The following is a 23,932-nucleotide window of genomic DNA, read 5'->3' on the forward strand; positions in this document are numbered from 1 at the left end:
CAGGCGACTTTGCTGAAAAAAATAAATCCGGATGGCAGTAAAAATACCAGGTAATTCAAATCACTTTCTGAGAATATGAGATTAATACCTATCTTTTAGACTCTATAAACAAATTCAAAAACAACGAATGTTTCCACAGAAAAAAACCGAGGTCGAATCGTACGAGGACTGTCATCCAAAAGTAGCTCGCGAGTTTTTATCGGGGGAGGAAAAATTGGGTTCTTTAAAAAGAGATGAATGCCACTGAATTCGTTTTTCAAAAAATGACAGACCCTTTAATCTTTTTTGGTGTTGCATTAACCGAAATTCCAGCCAAAAAAACCATGGCAAATTGAAGTCCATTGTTTTCATGTCTGAAATTTCGCCAAACACCTGAAGTTGGACACTGACTCGTTGCAGCCTTACATCGACTGATCTACCAAGCCTGATATCCCCAAAAACGTCATTGAGAACACAAAAAAACCAAAAAAAGGTTCTTTCGTTCATATTCTCCCTGCCGATTGGCGAAACAATTTCCATCACCATTTCTCAAAGAGCAAAAAAATCTGACATAATTATCTCAATCTCGAGTCGAGTTTCTGGCCAGCCTGTCTCGAGTCTTTTTTCTATCCAAACAAAGTCATGCCTACGAGTTCAAACACGAGCACAGTTTAACAAGTTTCATTTGATCCGGCTCTATCCAAGCTAGTCCTTCCCGTTCAGCGCTCGCCCAACTCGTCACACCCTTGTAGTTGTTCGAATCCGCCTCCATCCCGCCCATCCGGTGTGCCCGTGATTGGCCGTCCTGCACTATGGCTGAGTTGGCGGTCCAGTCCCATGGACTCACCCCTATGGAGACCGAATTCTACGGTCCGAGCAACAAGTACGACTATTTGCCGGATGAGAAGATGCAGCCGTATTTCCAACACCTGAATCCGGCTGACGATGGGATTATAACCAAGCGATTCAAACTGCACATCACGAACATTCCGACCAGTCTCAATCATCACGGATTGAGGAATATCTTCCAGAAATTCGGATCGGTCGTGGACACCTATATCCGTACGTATGCCTAGATGAGACCATGGACCAAATTAACACGGTTGTATTGGCTAAGGTCCAAGTTATGTAGTCATGAAACCATAATAATTAAATCTTCGGTCTCTACAAGAAACATTTCAAGGCCACGATCTAACTTCCTTATTTAATGACTGTACATGTACGGTATTTATGGAGAGAGGCTCAGAGAGCACCTGACGAAATGGGCTTAAATCAGATGAGACCTGTCGATTTGATTGACTGTCAATGTAGGAACTTGCCAGAATTCGGCTGAGATGGCTTTGATAATAATAATTTACATGGCTTGGATATCTGTACAATGCATGATTTTTGAAGATCGCCAAGTTGCCATCGTTACGGGTGTTGGTTTAGCCAATCGGATTTGATAGAATAGTTATCTATTGATGCCGGGGCTCACTTTGAGTGTTACAAAAATGGCCAGAACCAGGATTTGTAAGCCCTCTCAAATCTAATCAATAGCTCGATAGATTTATGTGTAATGTTTCTGCTCACACGGTTATGATTGCACAGATTATTAACCACGGGAAAAATAAATTGCAAAAGACTAATCGTCCCCATCAATGACACTACATTGGTAATGCCTTTATTTTCGATAACGGACATGGCCTTAATAGCAACTTGAGGCTTTGCTCAAAACATTGCCAGGTTGGGAAAAAAGTTGAACAATCTAAGTTGTTCTCCTTTGTAGACACACCTCCGGGTTTGTCCTCGGAGGCCAAACGTTGGGGTTTTGTGTACTACGGGTCGCATTTGGCCGCCCAACAAGCCATCAATCATCTCGATCGGGCCGAACCGCTCAAGCTCAATGTGCGTTACGCCCTAAGCGAGAATCAATTGGCCAACCTCAAGGCGGAACGTGAGTCGGCCATGGTCTCAGCCGGACAACACAATGACCAGATCCAGGCCTTCATTCAGCAATGCCATCGGTCTAATGCCAATGGGCCCAAAAATTATTCCACTGCAGGACGGGGTGGACAACTTTCGGTGAGTTAGCAAGGGTGGATTGCTATGCATTAGGTAACACTTACCAATCTCACGAATCAATATCGATCTCAGAAATTGGCTCAGGAGCATCGTTTGCCGTATCAGCCGAGTCATCTCTTGGAACCGGAAGCCAAATTTGCTCAAGAAAGCTTTAGTTCGGCCGTGGATGAACAAGAAGAAGAGGCTTTGGTGCGAAATCGTGCTCCAAGATTCGTGGTGCGGCCTGAAATCGATCCCGCTACCCTCAGGGTATGTTTTATGTATATAATAAGGGTTCATCCCGGAGGGTGTGGTATGGTTAAGGTTTTTGTGAGTACAAAGCCATACATCTATTGAGTTTCTGAAGATTTAGGAGTGTCTTGGTTATGAAACACCCTCAAGAATAGATAATATCGGCATCATTGACTGTTCAATGGAAATAGCATGCAAAACCTCGCTCTGAAGATAGTTGATGACACCCCTTAGAGCCAAGGAAGCATAAAGAAACATTGCAGCATAGAGGTGAAACTGAAACACATTTAGAAGCTTAGTCTGTTTGACTTGCAATTAGGAATGCCAACCATGTTAGTTTTATTGGCAAGTAAAAGGGTGAAGAATGGAGACATGTTTTGCTCTATTTTAGGTCTAATTATTCTTTGTAACATAACCAAAGTCACAATCATTAAAGAGCAGTAAACCTGGGAGAGTAAAATTCCGAAAAATATTGAAATAGTGAATTGGAATATTGAATTTCAGCAGCAAAAATTATGAGACGGGTTAATGAGGACAAATTATTTCCAATTCTTAAATATTTTTTTCAAAACCAACTCATAAACATCACAAGGAAAATCTACTTTCAATCCCAAATGGCGACAATGTAAAACATGCCAAAACGTAAAGTAATCAAAAACATCGGACGAAGTAAAAAGGAAAAAAATAAGCATTTGCATGGTTTTTTGGATAGCGATCAGTCATTTTTATCACGATTTAACCGGTTCGATGAAACTGAGCCACCGTGATTCATCATCAATGCTCTCGAGTGAGAGAACACAACTAAAATTATATTTTGCACTGTGGGTCCCTGTTTATCAATTCACGTTGTTGCTAGAACTGCTTGAGATGTCAAAATCAAGGTTATTTATACTGATTCTCATATGTAATACTCAAGAGTGAGCGAAATTAAGTAATTTCGTTACAATTAAGTTGTTTTCCTTATCCCAGGACGGTTCTAATATGTGAAAAATGTTTAAAAGAAACATTAAAAAGCATACATGGTCTTGAACCCCAATAACCCAAGTTCATAGTGTATATTCAAATTCCATTCTTACGAGAAAAAGAACTACAACAACCCTCTTTACTTATTGTCGTCCTCAGTCGAAGCTATTCGGCCATCCTCACGTGCTTCCCAAAGCTCCTTCGAAGGTTTGCGAGTTCTGCGGCCAATCTGGTCGCGTGCGGTGCTCCCGTTGTCGATCATGGTATTGTGGACAGAAGTGTCAATTGGAGGACTGGCCCGTTCACAAGTTGGAGTGCGTGGCTCCACCGCCTTTGGAATATCCAGACGGGTTAGTTGACCTTGAACCGTGGTGGTTATTATTATTATTATTTTTTCACAGTCAAAGGGAATTTAATCCTCATTGCAGAAAAAGTGCAACATCATAATACGTCTATTTTTGATTACAGATGTTTAGGTAATATTTGGTCCACCAACGAATTTGAGTTGGCGGACCGAGCTAGTCCTTGAATGTAGGGTTGATCCGAAATGCTGTCTAAAAATTGGTCCAAGTTTAACTTGAAAGATGCCACTGGATCATTAAGGTTTACGTATTCCCTACGAATATCAGAGGGAAGCAAATTAAACAATGAAGGAGCCCGAGAAAGAAGAAAAGTGGGCTTGATTGTTCGAATTAGCCTTGATTCTCGATTACTATTATTATTCTTTTCGTGTAGTTAAACCCTTTAGATGATTTGCAAGGTTTTGTGGAATCGCATGTATGAAATCTTCATTTTAGCACCGTGGTCCCTGGTAAGATCAAAAACCCGAAGAAGCCCCAACCACCAGCTCCTCTAAGGCACATGTCAAATCCGGATGTCGGTAACGCATTGTCCAATGTCAGGGAAGAAGCCGCTGAAACCTTACCAAGTAAACTTAAACCCTCTGATTATGAACACGTTAAAGACCTGCCCTCAATGAGTGTCCAGCAATTGGAGAAGCCGTCCAATCCATATGATGCGCTTCATCAAGCTATTGCCAAGCCGAGCGAAGAGATCACCCAAGAGATGAAGAATCTGAAAATCGCTGAATTAGCTCAAAAAGATAAACCTGAGATGACACTAAGTCAAACGCCTGAATCCCAACCCATGGTCATCAAACAACCCGAAGCAGTCAAAAATACCAAAGTCAATGTCCAAGATAAGGAAAAGGCCAATGGATCTCAGAATGAGATAATTCAAGTCAAAAGCCCCGAGCCTGAAAAGAATGTAGTTCACCCTCAGAGTGTAATGCCACCTAGGAAGGTCCGAATCCCGGAAAATCCCGTGATGAAAGATCCTGAAGTTAAATTCATATCTCCTCAACCAAACGAGAACAAGGCCCCTAAAGCAAAACCAGGTGTGTCTGAAAAGCCAACCGAAGTCAAAAAATGGAAGGAATCCATCGTAAAGAACATGATCTCGCAAAAAGGGACCACTCAAAACTTCTTCGTCTTCACCAATTCTGAGAGTGAAGAGATCAATCTGGACAGTTTCGGTGTGATGCTCATCGTTGACGAGTACATCGAGTTCATCCTGGAGGAGATCGTCCAAGAGATTCTAGGCCAAAACCAGCTCAAGGAAGTCAAACCCGGCGATCTCGTCATCGTAACAGCTCCCGGTCAGGAGGAAGAGTTTGCCTACAGAGGATTGGTTCTCGCCACCAAAGACAACGTGGCCAACGTACTTCTCATTGATTATGGCGTGACCAACAAGTACGAGATCTCCGGTTTATTCGCATCCACGCCCAAAGTGACGAGTTTTCCGGCTTTGGGCTTCCGTTTTGTGCCCACGGAGCCTTTGACCTCGGAAATGAAGGCCCTGATTCGAGCCCAATTGGTGGCGGAAGCCAATATTTGCCTGGGACAGATTGGTGATTTGATTTCCACAAGTGATCAGGAGATCGATCATGTTAATATTGTTTTGATGAGTGGAGAGGAGAGATTGGCCGGATTTGAGGCTCATCCAGCCTATCAAATTGATGAGAGAGCCGAACGACTTCAAGGATGGGAGAAAACCATGGTAAGATTTAGAAAGCTTTTAGAATGATGCTAAAATCCGAGCTAACATGGATCTTAAGGAAAAGTTCATTAAAAGAATAGAGGCGCTCTTTGAAATCTGAGGATCAAGGAGATTAAGTTGGTCGAGCGGGAAATATTCTTAATTGTGTGGTTTTATTTACTTTTGCTCAAGGATTAAGGATGACAAACTATAAAATCATGAAAAAGTGATCATATGTTTGGTTACCATATTTTTGTGTTTTCAGAAACTTGTTGCTCATTCATTGCCTTACAATGACGAAAAATAGAAATTGTAACGCAGACTGAAACCTAAAACTGCAAACTCCAGGTTCATATTTTGAAGCGTTCCGATATTGCTATCTCCTACAGACTTCACTAACAGGACAGACTTCACTAACAGGATGAGTTGTAAAAATTTAAAAGAGATTTTAAGAAACAAGAATCCAGATTAGTTGCAGTTCTTTGAAAATTGTAAAATTGAAGAGACGATCTAAAAAAAGGAACTCACTGGAACTCGAAAAATAACTTACAACGATTATCGATTTGTTTTCAATTTTCTAGGCTGAAAACTGCCATGTACAAGAAAACGATTCAGTTTGAATTAATATTTACACAAAGAAGATAATGACACGAAAAACCCTAAAATGTTCCCTCAAAATCATCGGATTTAGATGATTTTCTGGTTCAAAACGAAAATTGATTAGGAAATTTGCAAAAACTCATTTAGCCCCCAAATACTTTTAACACTTCTACTTGATTTGACCTAAATAAGCTTTCGTTCCAATCCCTTTTTTATAAGGCTTTTTTTATTATGGCCAAGCAATTCCCGGCTTCATTTAAAATCCGACCCATCTGTACACGAGGTAGAAGTCATCCATTCTTTACTATGAGCATTAAGTGATATTTTGTCGCTCAATTTCCATTTTCTACCTCTTTATTTCTAGCAATACACAAAGAATACTCTAAAACTAATAATGCTGTATGCATTCGAAATTGCAATTAGATTTGTCGACCATTGTTTTTGCAGCCTACCTTAACGACCTTGGGTGTCAAATCAATCGGAGATAATGCCAAAGTCATGATGACCTCTTACGATGAAACCACGGACATTGTTGTAGTTCAAGAAGTTAAGGACGTACTCAGCGAGTGCCACGCCCAAATCGACGCCCTATTAGAAAAGGAGTTGAGGAAATTCAAGGTGCCCATCTTCGAGCCTCGGAAAGGCTGCTTGGTGGCTTGCAAGTGGAGCGAAGACGATCGCTTGTATCGTGCCATCATCCTCTCCATTGACCCCAGTCGAAAAAAGGTCAAAGTTCGATTCATCGATTACGGCAACACTGCCATCGAGGGCTACGGCAAGTTGGCCAAGCTTCCCAGCATTCTCCTGGATCCGAAATACCCGCCTGTGGCTCATTTGGTCAAACTGGTAAGCAAACCAACAGGGATCAAACCTCAGCATGCAATGGAGTAAGATCATTGCCCCGTTTCTTTTCTCTTAGGATGGAGTGCCTTCTTTAGACCTGAACACTCCAACCGTGACCGTTGGTTTGAAGCACATTGCACCTCAATTGGAAGTGCCTTTGACACTTCAATTGGTTGGGAAATCCGACGGAGAAGTCCCGGTGGTCAAACTGGTTCATCCGAGCAAGCTTACCTTCAATGAGATGCTCACTGCCAAGTTGAAAGAAGGCGATAGCGTTCAGGGCAACATGCAAGGTAAAATATGTTCTTCAAATGTGAAGCGACTTTCCAGGGGTAGAACCGTTCCCGAAAACAAGTAACTCGTTACGGCTATTTTTTTTAGAAAAAGTAACGTGTTATTGATATCGTTATCGTGACATTTTAGAACAGGAAACGCCTTACCTATGCCGTTACTTTTGCAGAAAAAAAGATGGCCTAAAACTGCAAAAAAAAAACAACGTTTTTTTAGCGATTTGTTTCCGTTTTTATTTTTTTTACACTTTTGTAAATATGACGTGAAACAAATGACGAATATGCGAGGGTAAACGGATACAAGGGGTTGAAGATTAAGGGTATTCCAGTATTAATCTTTTTCATTTTTTTATCAAACATTTTGACAAGTATTTATTCATCCTTTTTTCATGGCTTAAAAAAGTTAACATAATGCAAGTATTCCATTGGTTTGACGACAGGAATATCTGGGTTACATTTTGAGGCTAGCCTACGGATTTTCATAATGCAGCTATTAATGTTTCACTAGTAAAATGCAGGATAGTCAACACCGCCCAGGTCAAAATCTACCAGACCATGGAGAGCTTTGTATGTCCACACTAAGTCACATTTTTTTCCGTCTCTTCTCAAGAGAGTCAAAGTTGAAAATAAACAGACCTTCCAAAGTAACTGAGGTTGCTATCCCATCCACAAATTTGTTTGGTGAATCTTCTCTGGATTGCCTACATTGTATCAACATCCCGTCTTAAGACGGAGGAAAAAGCTGGAAGGCCATATTCCAGAGTGGGAAGGACGTATGTCTTGAAAAGGCTAATTAATACCTCCTTGTCCTTTGTGGTGAAGTGCCTCCGTAGCATACCCACCAAGCGGTTCGCCTTGATACACTGTTCAGAAACATGGTCACTAAACACAAGCCGATGGTCAATATTGACTCCCAGGTCTTTATGCACTTGAACCCAAGACAATGCCACACCCGACAACGTGTAGGGCGAGATTGTGTTTGATTTACCAAATCGTTGGGCGAGACACTTTTTCACATCTAAGGTCATTCCATTCTTATTCGCCCATTCCCCAATAGCATCTAAATCATGTTGGAGAAGCACGGCCTCATGGGAGTTGTTGACCTTACGAGATGTCCTCGCATCGTCAGCAAAAAGCCGCAAGGATGACCTATAAGCAACGTCTTCATCATTCACGAAGATTCAGTAGCAAAGAAGTCATTCCTTACAGGGTGTAAAGAAATTAAGGGCCTCCTAAGATCTTTCTGACAAGATTTCTTCCCGCTCAAAGATTTGTTTGACATTGAAACCCAGGCTTTCATTGAGAGCAACTGTTGAAAACATAATGCCATATCACAAATGTTCTAGTTTGAGCCTAAAATCGATTGGCAATCCTCCCATCGTTGGCCACCAAAAACAATGTTGAAAAATTCAACTGAGCGCAACCGTGAGGTTAGAACCAAAGCTAAAGCCCGGCTAAAGGCTGAGGGAAGTGCGTGAGCCTTTTGGTGTCCACACTCGAATAATTAATCAATGGAAAATTTCATACAAGAACAGCAACACCCTTTAGAACAGACCTGACCAGGGGCGGAAATCTGGTATTACAAGGGTCAGCCTGGATAGCCAAACATTGGAGGGTCGCTAATCTCGTTCAGACCAAAATTGAATCTTTCATGGTATGGTGATAGGTTTTGTAATAGTACCTACAAATGGAACTGTGCGACTCAATATGATCCAACTGTTATTTGAGGGCGGGGCAAGGATTTTCAGAAGGCCCCAAGGGAGGCCCTTAATTTCTTGACACCCAGAATAAAATCTGAGAGAAACCCTTAATACAGTTTTTTTCCCTCATTTCAAAAAGAAGAAAGTAACGGTAACGGGAGAGCAAAAAAAACCGTTCCATTATCGACACCGTTACTGCAAAAGTAATGCGTTAGCTGTAGCGTTACTCAATTCCTGCGCAATTTTCAGTTCAACGAAGTGACTGGCAACTGAATGAATGGCTCTTGCATTTTGGTTCAAATCAACGCCTATCAGTGTGGAATTAGAGGCACGAGTTTCAACACTCCATTTTATTGACTTGTCAAAGTATATGGGTATGATGTTTGTTTTGGGTGACTCCCTTATCCTCCTCAAAAATTGGAACGAAATTTCCCCTAGTAGTGCCCTCTTTAGCGGCTGCAACTGCCAATTGAAACTAAGACCAATTGGAACATGTGGATTTGACACTGTCGCATTGCCTGAATGCCATTTTCTACAGTTTTTTTTGTCTAGAAGGGTTTTTTGGGGGGTTGGTAAATTCCCTACAAATTGTGAAGACCTTCCAGTGAATGTACAACTAAAAACAAATCGGCTTTAGATGTGACGTCAGTGAGATCTCGAGCAAGAATGTTCTCCTACTGCGCCAATTTCGAAAATGCCGCAAATTAACTGAATGTCAAGATGGAACTATAAAAAGCCATTTTTCTAGTTTTGAAATATGTGGAACATGCGTAATTTTGTGCATTTTTGTTGCATTGGACTGGATTCTCGAGAGTGCGCTTTTTTATATAAAATGTCTCAATATTGATTTGGACACTAATTTGCAGTTCCCAAAATAATTCTTAAATATCTTATCTAGTTTTGTTATTACACTCAATGACTAATTGTAAAAACTATTGTGATCCAAGGAGAAAAATAATCTCGAAGTAAAGACTTTTAAAAAAAATATTTTGATGTTCCTTTATTCTCAGGTACAATTTCCGAAACACGGAAGGGACTGTCATCTAATTTGGACCTGACTTTTTTTCGTTCTCAGGCAAAGTGGTCGGAGGCAATTTCGATTACGACAGTTGTCACATTGCGGCCTTACCTGCGACCCTAAACGAGGTTCAAAGCGTGTTCGTACTTCACGTAGAGTCTCCCTTCAAGATCTTCGTCTGTCCGGCCGCTCAAATTGGTCTCTACGAAAAGGTCGACGACAAGATCAACGAGTACTGCCAAGAATTGGCTCTGACCTACTCGCATTTACCGCGTTGCAACCACGTGTGTTTGGCGAAGGCCTCGGACGAAGCCTGGTATCGAGCCGTTTGCCTTCAGGACCTGGGAGATGACCTTTTTAACATGTTCTTCCCCGATTTGGGATACACGGTAACAACTTATTCAGTGCCAATTAATCTAGTATGACCTGGATGTTACTTCAATTTCTTCGTTGTGCTAGGGTGATTCAATTGAGACGTGTCTAATCAAATTGACAATGAAAAAGGAATTTTAAACATTTTGAACCATTGACAGTAATGTCATATAGAGTTATTGACACCTTAAGTTCGTGGTGTAATACGGAAGAGCTGCTTTCTCTTTCTTGGTTTGGGTCTGATGAAACATTCTGAAAATTTGGTTGGTTCAAGAAATGCAAAACATTTAGGAATGGAAAAAGACATTTTTTGACAAATTGCACTGGAACTGAGTGCAGGTTTTTTTTATTCATTTTGAACTCATCTCATAATGCTATATCTTCATTTAGGAACAAATACCTAGTTCGAGAATGACTGGCATCATCGACGTCTTGATGGAAATCCCTTTCTTGGCCAATCATTGTACTTTGTTCGACTTGGAAGGCAAAGACGTGTCTGATAAAGGTATTGAAAAGGTTCTGGAGGTCTTATCAGAACTCTTGCCTCCCTTCACGGAGGTCCAAGTCCTGTTGAAAGACAAAACTGAATCCGTCTTTCACATTCAAATCCCCGAACACCAAGCCCGAATTGACGCTGTGATAAAAGAGGCCATTGAAGGAAAACCAACTGAAAAAGTAATTCTACGCCACAAATTCTTAGTCCCGATATTTTATTTTTTGGGGGAAAAATTCCTTTTTTGTTCGTTTTTCAGGCTAATCCTTCAAGTGAAGCGGAGCAAGCCGAGCGTGACCGCCTTATTGCCGATTTGGAAGCTCAATTGGCCAAATTGAAAGGTTAAGAGCGCCTTACCAATCGAGTCAGAAGAAACAGTTTGTGTATCATGAATATGTGTAATCGCGTTATCAAGCATAGTTAATTAATTCCAAGAATAAAAAAAACCACCGAAGCCGTTCGTTCATAACACGTTTTCTTCTTCGTCTTCGACATCATCTTGGTCCTCTTCTTTCTCAAGGAGGATCTCCAATTCCTCCCAAGGCAATCGAACCCTGCCTTCCTTCTCACTGAGAATATCCAGGATCTTTTTCAACTCGCCAACCTCGCAAGCACCATCCACGTGCAAATACTCAATGAAATCCAGGTAAAGAGCCCGGGTAACCGGACACTCCTGCAAAGCCCGATAGAACACGGTACTGATTTGATCCAGGTTCCGTCCCGGTCGGCCTTGAATCACATGGATCTCTTTGGTGATCCATAGCAGTAGTCTCCATAAGACAGGACAAGTTCGTCCTGGATCGTGTTCCACTTGATCCTCGAGAAGAGATTTACTTCTATAGAGATATGCCACGGCTGTGGAAGAAGAGAACTCGTCCACGTTCCTGGTTTGTGAGTAGTTCTTGAGGAGTAACTTGATGGCGTAGATCTGAGGTAGTGTGGATTCTGACCTCGATGAGGACAGGGACAGAGCAAAGTGTCTCCAAGTGGAATCGATCCCATTAGGAGCGACCTGAAGATCGCACAATTTCTGAAGAAAGTACTCGTTCCGAGGAAAATGGTCCAAGCTAAGAGTGAGGATCACTTTGGCTTGCTTGCCGGAACTCAGATCGAGTTTGAGCTTGAGCACGTTTTCCAGAAGAAGGTCCAGAAGGGCTTTGTGTCCCTCCGATGACATCATCGCCTTCATGATTTTGTCTTGAGTGAAATTGAGAAATTTCATGGCCTCGTCCCGGCCTTGATAAAGATTGAGCAACGTTCCAAGTGCAAAGATCTTGTGGAACACCTCGGGAACGCAATCGATAACTGGACTTTGAATGAACATTCGCGGATCGTTCTCACTGATCAATGACCCTTGGACCACATTTTGCTTTTCTATCAAGGTCTCTTCGGCCTTTTGAAGCAGATCAATCGGATTGGGACGATCTTGAGAGTAGACTCGATCTTCCAACGCTTGAATTCCCAACCAGAGGATTCGATTCCGGATTTCTGGAGACTCTTCAACCTCGAGCTCTCGTAAAGACGACGCAATAGCGGCCGTGTAGAGGCCGTGATGTGGCTCTTGGTTGTGCGATACTAACGCCATTTCAAGGATCTTCCAGCAATTGGCGTAACCTTCGAGCTTATGTTCCAATTTGGCATAAGCCACATATATGTCCATGTTGTTCTGATCACTTTGGAGCAAAGACTTCACCAATGATTTCAACTCCTTCACCAGAGGCTTCTTCTTCGGAGCGGTTAGGAGGCGGTGATCAAACACTTGTTTCTCAAATCCCAACCAGAGGACAATCAATTGAGTCTTGTAAGGCTCGGACAAGATTCGAGAACCTTGAGAAAAGACGTTGCGACAAAAGGACTCGAAGCTCTGGTCTTCTTGCCAACCAGGATTGGTCGGACTCAAAATCGACGACCAATCTAGATCCACGGATTGGCACTCGGGTTTAGAGAAACGCAGGACATCCCGCATGGTTTGGCTATTCACTGTGATCAATTCAAGGCGATGATCCTCGGAGTGAAAGCCCAAGAACTTCAAGCACGTCAGGATGAGTTTGAAGCACATGTGAGGCTCGGTGAACTGAAACAGAAAGGGCGAGATATCCTCAAAGGTGACCATTCGATCCGGGTCCTCGGCGTCTTCCTCATTGGAACGCCACGGGCACCAATGTCGTCGTTCACGGGCTTTTTCCAATTCAAGCCATAAGCGAGTGCGAGCAACACGATTTCCCGCTTCCTTTAGGATCTGATCTTCAATTTCCGACGACTGGGCGTGACTCTCGGGTTTGGCCATTTTGTCTTTATTTTCCATAACTTTGCGCCAGCCCACAACACCGGATTCACCAAATCGGGCCACACCAGAGTCCCAGAAGGGTTCAAACAAAGCCAGACGATCCTCGAGCGAGTAATATCCCGGAAAATCCGGAGAGAACAGGTTGAGTTCGATCATGGCTTGAAAGAGACCAATAGCTTTTTCCCGAAAACCGGCCTTGGCTAGGAAATGGGTCAGTTGAGAGAGGATTTCGAGCATATGAGCCTCAAGATCGGGTGGGCGTTCCTGGGCGACGATGGCGGTGAAGGAATGGCCTTGAAGGGTCTTGAGCTTATGGAGACATGTTCGGAAGGCTTTTAAGGTCTTGGCGAGCGAGAAGGAGGCGAAATGGGTGGCCACGAATCGAAGATAATGCTGCCAGAGGTCGAGATTTCGCGGGAAAATGAAGATCAATTCTTGCCATTGGCGATCCAGTGTGGCGGTGTCCAAGATCTCTTTGGATAAATCTAATCGCTTCACGGCCAAATCGATGGATTGCGGATTTTTATCAATGGCCGCCTTTAAAATGGCCAGTTTCTTCTCAATCAAAGCCTTTTGTTTCAATATCACATTCTTCGAGGCCTTCTTCTTTTTGATCTTCTTGGGCTGGGAAACCTCGTCAAACGAGGCATTCTCATAGGACACGTTTTGGAACTCAACGAAGTTCAACCACAATCTGATGTCATTCGGTTCTTGTCGCAATTGCTCATTGAACTCTTTGGTCTTTTGTTGTACCTCATGGAGCTTGATCGTGTCCGTATCTAACTCAGGCTCCGCTTCCGGGAGGCTTTGCCCTTGGGAGTAAGCCAACGTACCTGCATCATACACATCCCTCAATCGGCTATTCTCTTTCACATCTGATGAGGGGTAATGGATGCGAATAAAATTCGGACTCGCATGGGTCCAGGTCTCCGGCGACGTCTGACTCAAATCCTGGACGGTCTGACCTAAAAAACATCGGACAAAAGCCTTGTCAAAGAAACGAGGCGGGGGATTCCGCTGGGATCGAGGCTGCCCTGCCCAATCTCCCAGTGCTTGTCGACTCCGGATCTTGGCGTAAGCGGCCATGTTCGGGGGCAGTCTGGCCTCTTTGAGCAGCATCCGATCGCCAGCCCAATCCTGGCGAAAGGCATGCTCGGGCTTTAAACCCACTTCGTCCAGAAAGTTCTTGGATGTGCTAAATTTAGCCACCCATTCCTCATGACTCAGCCGCTGTTGAGGGCGTGCTTGAGGGGAGCATTCTCTCGCCTCTTGGCGCACCTTTTTCCCCTTCTTTTTCTTCTTGGTCTTCCTCTGGTCCCGATCATCCCGGGATCGACCCTCACTCGAACGGCGGCTTTTCTTGGCTGGGGATCGGGATCGAGTTCGATCTTCAGAGGCGGAGCCAGCCGAGGAAGCGGAGGAGGACTGGGACCAGGTTCGAGCCCCACCTCGACCTAAAGCATGAGCCGGTAGATTGTAGCTACTTTGGGCCAACCAATCGCGGGTGGGGCCCGAGGCCTGAGTAGTTACTGCATCCGGCTGTGGATCTGACTGGGGCGTGGAGTCATGGGTGTAAGCGGCAAACATGTGGATGCCAGGACGGTTTCTCGGTTTCACGGTCTCACCGTTTCACTCGGTCAGTTTCATTCTTTTGTTTATTTACTTTCTGGCTGGTTGATGGTTGGCCAGGGTGGCGCCATGACTTGAACCCAAAACCCAAAACTATCTGTCAAGATCTCGACCCTTGATATTGAGCTTATCTGGCTCATTCGTTGAAAGTGCCAGATGTGTTTGAGAAATAAACGCCGAACATTAGCTTTTCACACACACTTAGGTCAGATATGGAGGCTGTAAATGCACGTTATGATTGCTAGAGAACGGAAAAATATTGGTAAAAAGCAAATTTCTGTAAGAGAAAACCCAGATGTCCCGTGAATAAAGAGGCGTAATATAGCTTTTTAGACTTTAATTTGGTCACTGTGTAGATGATGTGAGAAATTCAGGGAGTCGATAGTGACTTTTTAGAGACATGTTTTGACTTTTGTCCACGGTTATTCAGGGAAAATCGGGGACGATCAGTCAAATCGAAAGCCAATAAGATATGTTCAAAGCGGTGGAAATTGGTTTCGTTTCCTCCATGAGTTTGAGGAGGGAAAGCAATTGGTCTGTTGCTTGATTAATGTCCCAAATAGCCCAAATAGAATACTTTCCAATTGCTTCTCTAAACTGTGTTCCATTTTTCATCCTTTGTGGGCTAATGATTGTACAATCATCAACGTAATGTTCAAGGTTTTGTCATAACCCAATATATTTTTCAATCTCAAATCAACGAAAGCGCACCACCCAGTTATAACTTTTTCTGTTCCCCAATGACCCACTTATCCCGTCTTCCAATCAAAGAATTGGCTTTTCTCTTCAAGATTCGTAGAAGACCCTTTCTTTTTATTCCCTTGTGTTGTGTGTACTGATAACTGAGATTCCCTTTGTCTGCCATCAGTTGCCCAGGCTGTCGAGCGTTATTTTCACTACGACAATTCGTCCCACAGATCATGGAGTACAGTAGTGGTGGAGTGGAAAGCTCTCTGAAACCTCGCTAGAAGACGTTTCAGTTTTGCGTTACCTCCTAATCAAGTACCTGAACATGAAGATGGAATTCATTGAGCACATTGAACACTCTTTCAGGGGGGAATGTATCTGATTAGGAGGTAACACATAGATCTACAAAACCTCGCTAGAAGGCGTTCGATCTTCGACCGAGCTTTCCAATCCACTACTGACGTACTCCATGCACAGATTGTAGAATGGCCTGTTTTATTCTCCCTTCTAAGTAGAAGTTGGACTCAGCCCTTTCCAATATTTTAATCAGGCCAGGATGAATCTAATATAGGGTTGGGGATTGAATTTCACGACAAAGATGAGAAAGATGAAAAAGTTGGAGATGAGATAAGTGCAACTATTAATTGTGCATTAACTTGCACCAGCTACCAATGCAAGGTGCACTTGTTATTGCTGTAAAGAAGTCAATGAAAAATGCGAATGCACTAATTGAAGCTATCAACACTTGAGTACTCACTCATTCAAAACTTTGCACATATTGATGTGCCATTTTTGACTTTCAACAATATTGAAAATTCCAATGAAGAGTTTAAGAGAGAACTTGAAGAACAAAATTGGGGATATACTTTGAAGCTGACTTAAGGGTTTCCGTCATGCAACTAATGCTTAGGGTAAAAAAATTGTTACAAGGTATGTATCCCGAAGTAATATCAAGCATTCCATTACCTATGTGCCTGGGGAAATAACCTAGAGTAGTAAGATTTGCTTTTTTCCCAAGCCAAAAGTGGCCTGGGCTGTGATAATCAGCTAGGGCTGCTGGCATATCTCTCCTGTCCAAATAAAGCCCATGTGGCTTCATGTTCTGATCAGCGACGTACGTACATGGTCTTTCTTTCCCGAGGACTGTCATTCTTCATGGAGTGACACTCAAGCCAGTCTCCAGCAACCCGTGAATGCCCGATCATCGTCATTGTCCTACTAGTTCATGAGGGACTGAGCTGGAAGTGCAAGCAGTGATCCCTCCTTCCCTCCATCTAGGCCCCCTCCAAGACTCCAAGGCTTCAAGGCTCTTTCTCGCTGTTGAGGCCTGGATCGATCGTCCTGACGCCAGGATTGTCACCTCTTCTGGATGAGCTTCCTCATGGACAACTTCAATCTGCAACCTCGAGGGTTGGGCGGTGCCGCCTCGCTCATGACCGAACCCCCGGCCTCCTGCTCAGCCATGGCCGAGGCCCATCCACCTTATTCTTCGGCCTCGTCGCAGTCCCGACACGCCCCCAATCTGAGCCACCGCCTCAATCCGCCTCGAGAGGCCATCAATCGACTCATTATGAACTACTTGGTCACGGGTAAGCCCGGCGGGAAAAATGATGCTCATCGAGTAGGAATTCGCCCCAGATGGACGAATGAATCGGGGGAGGGTTGTCTAAGGCCTTGGAGGCCTTAGACAAGCCTCAATCAATCATCAAGAATGATGAGAGTCATTAGGTCTGAGGTCGTGATTTGGATTTTTGGAGTTGGCTTTTCAATTTCAGAGGGGTTTAAAGAAGCGGCCGAGAAGTTTCAGAATGAGGCCAACATTGCGTTGCCGAACGACGTGGGCGACATGGACAACCGGATCAAAATCCGCACTGCCATCCAGACCGGACAAATCCGGGATGCCATCCTCATCGTGCACCAACTCTATCCCGAGCTCCTCGACGATGATCGATATCTCTTCTTCCATTTACAGGTTCGTTGATCAGTAGCTCATTTTTAGCATTCCACTCTTTGACAAGTGGACGATTCAAACATCGCAGTTGGAAAAGCTAGTTTTTTTGTTTTCATTTCCGTTTTAGTAGTTATTTTGGCTCGACGTTTCAAAGCTAAACACCCCTTTGTACATTTTTCGATGTCGTGGGTGGTCTGGTTAATAAACAAGTTCCAAAGCATGGCTGAATGAACCAATGTAGCCAAATAATTCCTTTGAAGTCACTGCCCAATGATGTTAATCGTTGGGCCAAATGGAAAATGGGCAGTGGAAAAGAAGAGCCAATGGTAGACAAACCGTGTCATTTCGTGCCATTTGTGAGGAGTGACCCAACAACATGAAAGTTTTCGGTAGACCATTTTAAAAATAGAAACAATAGAAATGATCTCGCATTATTGCTCGGTTTAAACTGCCACAAAAACTTTTGATTCACGTTTTAAAGCTCACTCTTTTTTAAACCCTCACCAATTTTCCTTGGGCCCTCAGGGCTTCAATTCAAGGCAAATTTCATATGATGCTGATGATTTTGCTCACAAGATCTCAAAAAAAAGTGAAACATGCTACAGCTTTTCAACTTGGACTTATTAAGATATTAGATATTTTTCCCAATGTTTTGCCATTTCTCCACTTTTCGACTATTTCTTACCGGTTTTCGCCTTTTACAACGGTTTTTTGCCGTTTTGTCGTTTGGGTCCTTATCTGTTTCCTTTTTAACTTTTTTCACTTGTTGGGAACCTTTTTATTTATTTCCGTGCAGCAGAATCAGAATTCAATCCCCAACCAGAAAGTGTTTAGTATTTTTTTTCTTTGGTTTATGTTTTCACGGGCTTTATTAATCGCTACATACAAGGAGTGCAATTCCTGGTACTATTAAAATGTCATATTATGATTCATGTGCTTGTTGCGACTTAAACTTTATACAATAATTGGTCTACCAACGACTTTGAATATCAAAATTAACTCCCTCTTTTCAATTTGAGAATGTCGGCATAAAGAAAGCTAGAGTTGCGCTCTCTTCCATCATGGGTTTGAACCAACCAAAACCAAAATCTTTAAGTGCGGTTTTAAGTAATATTTCTAGGCTCCAGAGAAGAATCAGTTGTATACCATAACAACCGTATCAATTAAAAAAGTGTCCAAATTTTTTTTAAGTTTTTCATGTGGTTTGTCCCAACCCAGGATTTAGGGTCAATGCTAGTGACCGTAGAGGCTTAATGTGCGTTTTGAGAGCACCTTCAAGCCCTCGAGAATCCAGGCTAGTTCGAAAAATGAAGTCCACATCTCTTCTTTCTGGGGCTCCTTCATTGTTTAATTTGCTTCCCTCTAATATTCGTAGGGAATACGTAGGCCTTGTTGATCCGGTAGCATCTTTCAAGTCAGACTTGGACCAATTTTTAGATAGCATTCCAGATCAACCCTACATTCAAGGACTAGCTCGGTCTGCCAACTCAAATTCGTTGGTAGACCAAATATCATATAAAAATTGAAAGGTAATAAATAGACGAATTATAACCTATCATTTTAATACCATTGGGGACGTTGATTTCACATGTATGCAAAAGGATCGAGGTAAACAAATGCAAAAAAAATAATTACATGCCATGTAGCAATAAGAAAATAAGAAATGAAATCTTCTTTTTTGTAATGAAAGATAATAAGAAACCCAGAGAAGCTGGAACATGCAATTGGTGCGTCTATCATTTTGTAACATAAAGAGGCAGCCAAGATGCTCGAACCCTCTTAGAACGACTTGCTTGCCATAGTCACAACTTGTTTTGCATTTCCCTCCTTTTTCCAATTTGTCTTAACTTTAAAAAGAAAAATATTAGCACCAAAAGTCTTTGTTTCCGCGGTCTATTGATCACCATTGTTTTGAATCCTTCCCTGAAGTGTGGAATCCTACTTCTAGCAACAACAGTTAATCGAATTGATCCGAGAGAGCCGCGTGGAAGAGGCGCTCAAATTCGCTTCCGAGCAGCTTGCCGAACGCGGCGAAGAGGATCCGGCGATTCTCGAAGAACTGGAACGCACCATGGCCTTACTGGCCTTCGAAAATCCGGAGCAATCTCCCTTTGCCAACCTTCTGTCAGCCTCTCACCGACAAAAGGTAAAAGGAAAAAACGGAAGACCTCTCCAACTTTTGTTCAATGCCGCCTTGCTCATCCCCCTAGGTTGCCAGTGAATTGAATGCGGCCCTCCTGAAGGCCGAGAACGCCGAGTATTCACAGCCCAAACTGGCCGGACTGCTGAAGCTCTTGCTCTGGTCCCAGAAGGAGCTGGTCAAAAAGGGTGTGGAGTACAAACGCGTCTTGGATTTCGATCCCTCGGATCCAATGGACATTTCCCTTATGCCAAAGACTCGAAACTCACAGCCCCAGCCTCCTCCACCCCCGCAACAATTGGACTACCTAGGCGGACCTTTAATTGATCAGTAGCCAATCAATGAACATAGGGAATATAACCTCTTCTTTTACGGCTTTTTGTACATCCATTCTTGCACTTGACTCATCAATAAAATGCCACCAATTTCTGTTCAATCCAAAATGTGGCATGTCTGTATTTCGTCCAATGGAAAATATTTTCACCTACAAAAACCCGCGACGGGTTTTACCAACCGAAAATATACTCCATGGCTTTGCCCACTATGCCAGAACTTCGATTGGGTGTGCCAGCCGTGCCAGAGATCTAGAACCAAACCAAGCAAAATGACTTTTACACCCTCCATCAATAATAAAGACAATCTGAAGGGCGTCCATTTTACCTCCAAGTCATTGTTGGCCGATTTATAGGCCTGTGCCAAGGGTCGAATGGATCGGTTGAGTTGTGTTCCACCCAAACTGGAATTCAGATTGGTCACCATGGAATTTTCAGCGGGTTGATGGGCGTTCAGGCTCTGATTAAAGAGACAAGAGGTGTTGGCGGCCTCCTCTACGTTGGCATCAGTGCATGGGGACACACCTATCATGATGCTTCCGCCCAGGATCTTGTTATTCTTGGTCAGAGCCTTTTGAGCTTGCAATCTGCAAGGGAAGTATTGTTTTGGCCATTCCGAATGAAAATATCTAGTCTTTATGGAATCAAGAATCAAGAAAGATATTTCCAATCCAAGGCTAGCAAGTCCGGGTTTTGGCATTTGCGAATGAAGCTTACCTCAAGAATTTTCTTTAAACCAATTTTAGAATATCAACAAATTGTGGCGACCCTGTCTCTCCCCTTTCCTGCTTCGATCTGCTCATTCGGGGTGAGTCAGGGTCACCACAGAATCAAGACAAATGGTTAAGCGTCATCATTTTAAAATCAAAGATGGCAGGTAGATATATATAAATGCATATATGACTATAACTTGTTCATTCACATTGCCACAAAAATAGTGTTTCTGTGACCAAGATTACAGTAGTGAGCAATGGATCTACAAAACCGATCTCAAACTTAGATACATAAGACATCGCCTTTCACATATTTAGACAGTTCTTTGGGGATGGAAAGAAATAGTTGAATCGACTTAAAAAGAGTATAATTTTTGTAAAAAAAAAAGTCAAGACACCCTTCCAATGGCCGTCTACATGCTCTCTTCAAGAAGGCAAAAATTCCCGAAAGAAGAATGATAATGTTGTATCATTCGTATGATAGCATCCACATCAAAACCTTGTCCATGACTTACTTGGTCTGAAACTTGATATGCATCCAGTTTCCATTGGGCGGCATTTGATGCTGAAGAACCGTGCCACACTGAGAAAACTGGGACAGCACATAACCCGAAGCTGAAGGAGGGAAACCGAACACGGTCACCCAATTGCCCACACCCTCCTGAACGTAACTAAAATCGGAGCCCCAAAAAAACATTAGCCCCTCATCCAATTTCAGGCACTTCACCCGTCATAACCTCATTCCCTCATTCCTCACCTAGAACTATTGAGAACCTCCTCTCGGATGGATTGGTTATTGTGCTGAGGTGTACCACCAAAGCTCAATTGAGGCGTGTGGGGCATGGGTGTACCTCGAGCTTTACTATTGGGCGTGTGCATCGAGCTAAACAAACTCCGCGTGGGTGGACCTCCCGGCTTCTCAGCCGAGGGCGTGCGAATATAACTCGCGTTGGGCGTGAGGAAGCCGCCATTTCGAGCGGGCGTGCTTGCGGCGCCATCGCCCGCCAGAGTCGAGCCCAAGACCGAGCGATTGCCCGCTTCGCCATGAAAGGTCAAATGAGAAGCCGCCGAGGGGCCGGGCGTCTGCGGGGTTGAAGTGTGCTGTTGGCCGTGATGATGCGAGAGCGAGCGATTCATCTTGGACGGAGAGATCATGCGGCCAGAGCTCTGAAACGGTCAATGGAGGAGGTCAACTTTGAGACTAGCCTGAGGCAGATAAATATCGGCCGAGACACAGACTTGTAGAACTATGGCCTAGGAACGGATTTCCTGCCAATCGGATTAGCGCAACTCTTTGGGTCTTTTTTCATGATAAATTCCTCAAATAACAAACTTAGATCGATCGTTGTTAGGTAGAGAGGTCTTTGTACAACATTGACTTGTGAAGGTGAGCATGATTTTTATGCAGTTATAAGTTTGACAGGGCTTATTTTGTCCAGGTCAAGTATGGAAATGTTAGCTTGAGATAAGATGAATGATTTGGGCAATTTTCTCTACCACTGACAGTCCAAATTTCTAGACATCCGTGGATGAACTGACACGGGCATTTCAAATGTGAAATAAAAAACCCCGAGCAAACTTGTTCAGAGCTTCAATTTCCTATTTGATGCACAAGATATATAAAGTAAAAGACTATATTCCCTACCACTCAGTGACGGACGAAATATGTACGGGTTGGATTCGTAAACTGAATCTTTTAAAGGTATTCTCTCGATGTATGAAGATGAATATATGCCCAGACCCGTCTAAACTTCATGTTCCTACTACAATAACTAACAAACCTATCATTCTAGGAATGCTTTACGTGATCAATCCCATCTTTAAGACTAACAAAGCTCTTGAACTAATTTTAAAACAGGTTCTTGTGGTAGATTTCCCTGGTCATTGTACCGGGTGTCCCGTATATCCTAGTACACTTATCAAACTTCAACTTGAACCCACCATAAATACCCTTATTGTGCACTTGGCAAGCTTATGGAATTCAACCTGTTTCACAACAGCCTTTTATCAAAGATGCCTCTTTTAGCATTTCGCAACCAATTTCTGGTTTAATATAGACCGAATCAAAACATTCTAATACAATTAATCCATTCACAAAGCAATTTCATAGTCGGTTGCCCTTAGTATCTCAGATTTCTCTTTGACAATTTGAACGAAAATCTTTACTAGGTTGACTAACACTCATCTACAATAACTTAATAATAGTTTTATAACCTGCTGATTCGGATCGCCCATGAGATATCCGGGTAAATAGCCAGAAGCGCCCATCGAAGCGTTATGCTGAGGCGTGGGCGTGGGCATCATCCCGCCCCCGCCACTGCCCTGAAACCCCGAGTGGAGATTCAAGCTGGTTTGGCGCCCATAGGCGTAACTCTCGCCAGCCAAAGGAGTGCGCGGGAATTCGGGTGGCGAGAGGGGCGAGTGGACGGGCGAGCCCAAAACCATGGACTCCATCACTGCAAGGACGGACGGCTCTTCGGATGCCCAAGCGGCGATTAACGGGCCAGCGGGCGAAGCGGTTGTTGCGTTAGCCGCGCTTCAAACTTTGTTGTGCTTTTATGGGGAAGATTAGTGTCCTATCTTAGGCAAAGTATGGCTATGACCAGCGCCATCTAACGTATTTCTAGCGAATGGGTTTGAAGTTTCAAAAATGGAAGGGGATACATGGAAATTACGGTTTCGTGAATAACTGAAGGTAAACCTCAAATTTCGACCAAAAGCGGCATCACAGGCTTAAAAAAGAACAACCTGTTCAATTTTGATGCTAAGACTATACTTGACAGAAGTAAGAAGATGATTGGCATTCAGAAGTGCTTAAATGCACAGAGTGAAACATACAATAGCTGTTTTGGATATTGGGGGTGTCAAATTTGATATTTTTTGCTACAATTATCATCCAACCATACCTGTACCTTTAAACAGGATGATTATTTTATTAATCGGTAATGAAATCATACTGCAGGCACTGTTTTTGAAAGGATTGTTATCAATGGCTTTGCCATGAAACCTGGTATCTACTAGATCATAGATGTTGACAATAGTTTCATTAAAGCTCATCAGAAGCATGCATTTACTAGCCATTTACTAATGACACTCATAAAAAGTTAATTCAAAAGTGGACTGCAGGGAATTAAGCCCTTCATGCAACTTAATTAACATTTTTTTTTTTAACTATAAAGCTGTCCATGTCTTTTTGCGGTTCATGTTGAAACCTGTTGGTACAAGAATATTGGTTACTTTTTATCTTGAATAAGTGTAGGCATTCTCTGTAATAGGATTCTTGTGACTTGCATTTTTTGTATAAATTGCCCCAAGTTCCAGAAAAACGAGACTGATGTTTACAAATTTGGTCAAGGACTTCAAACATTGATGAATGCAGGGTATTGTAAGGTACAGAAGGCCTTTTTTCTCAGTTCATTACTTCAACTTTTCAACTCATAAATCAAAATACGCAAAAGAACTTAGGCAAATGCAGATTTATTGATTTGATACACTCAAACCTAGTTTCTTGTGCAAAATTTTAGTACCTTTTTGTGTTGGTGGATGATTTCTGGTTAACTCTTTAGTGTTTTTTGCACCCACCCGCTTTTTGGAAGCTTCTAG

At 43.0% G+C, this 23,932-nt stretch overlaps 4 protein-coding genes across 4 annotated transcripts; 2 read left to right on the forward strand and 2 right to left on the reverse strand.

Annotated features, from left to right (window-relative positions):
* Positions 1–638: 638 nt before the first annotated feature.
* On the forward strand, positions 639–11,044 carry LOC131892870 (uncharacterized). The gene is made up of 10 exons (XM_059242731.1): positions 639–1,041; positions 1,748–2,043; positions 2,116–2,292; positions 3,397–3,587; positions 4,035–5,295; positions 6,322–6,720; positions 6,794–7,010; positions 9,783–10,114; positions 10,488–10,772; positions 10,850–11,044. The coding sequence occupies exons 1-10, from the start codon at positions 792–794 to the stop codon at positions 10,934–10,936; spliced, it is 3,495 nt and encodes a 1,164-aa protein (XP_059098714.1). The 5' UTR covers positions 639–791; the 3' UTR covers positions 10,937–11,044.
* Positions 10,969–14,557, reverse strand: LOC131892871 (nuclear exosome regulator NRDE2-like). Its single transcript, XM_059242732.1, has one exon. The coding sequence runs from the start codon at positions 14,462–14,464 to the stop codon at positions 11,054–11,056; it is 3,411 nt and encodes a 1,136-aa protein (XP_059098715.1). The 5' UTR covers positions 14,465–14,557; the 3' UTR covers positions 10,969–11,053.
* A 1,726-nt stretch (positions 14,558–16,283) lies between these two features.
* Positions 16,284–19,727, forward strand: LOC131893021 (glucose-induced degradation protein 8 homolog). Its single transcript, XM_059242932.1, has 4 exons — positions 16,284–16,782; positions 16,969–17,165; positions 19,093–19,290; positions 19,355–19,727. The coding sequence occupies exons 1-4, from the start codon at positions 16,563–16,565 to the stop codon at positions 19,616–19,618; spliced, it is 879 nt and encodes a 292-aa protein (XP_059098915.1). The 5' UTR covers positions 16,284–16,562; the 3' UTR covers positions 19,619–19,727.
* LOC131893018 (nucleoporin NUP35-like) lies at positions 19,633–22,908 on the reverse strand. The gene is made up of 5 exons (XM_059242927.1): positions 22,544–22,908; positions 21,087–21,496; positions 20,845–21,000; positions 19,945–20,203; positions 19,633–19,868 (listed from the first exon to the last, which is right to left on the reverse strand). Exons 1-5 carry the CDS (start codon positions 22,781–22,783, stop codon positions 19,791–19,793), a joined length of 1,143 nt encoding a protein of 380 aa, XP_059098910.1. The 5' UTR covers positions 22,784–22,908; the 3' UTR covers positions 19,633–19,790.
* Between the last annotated feature and the right edge of the window lie 1,024 nt (positions 22,909–23,932).

The sequence above is a fragment of the Tigriopus californicus genome, chromosome 2 (genome assembly GCF_007210705.1).
Source record: "Tigriopus californicus strain San Diego chromosome 2, Tcal_SD_v2.1, whole genome shotgun sequence".
NCBI lineage: Eukaryota > Metazoa > Arthropoda > Copepoda > Harpacticoida > Harpacticidae > Tigriopus > Tigriopus californicus.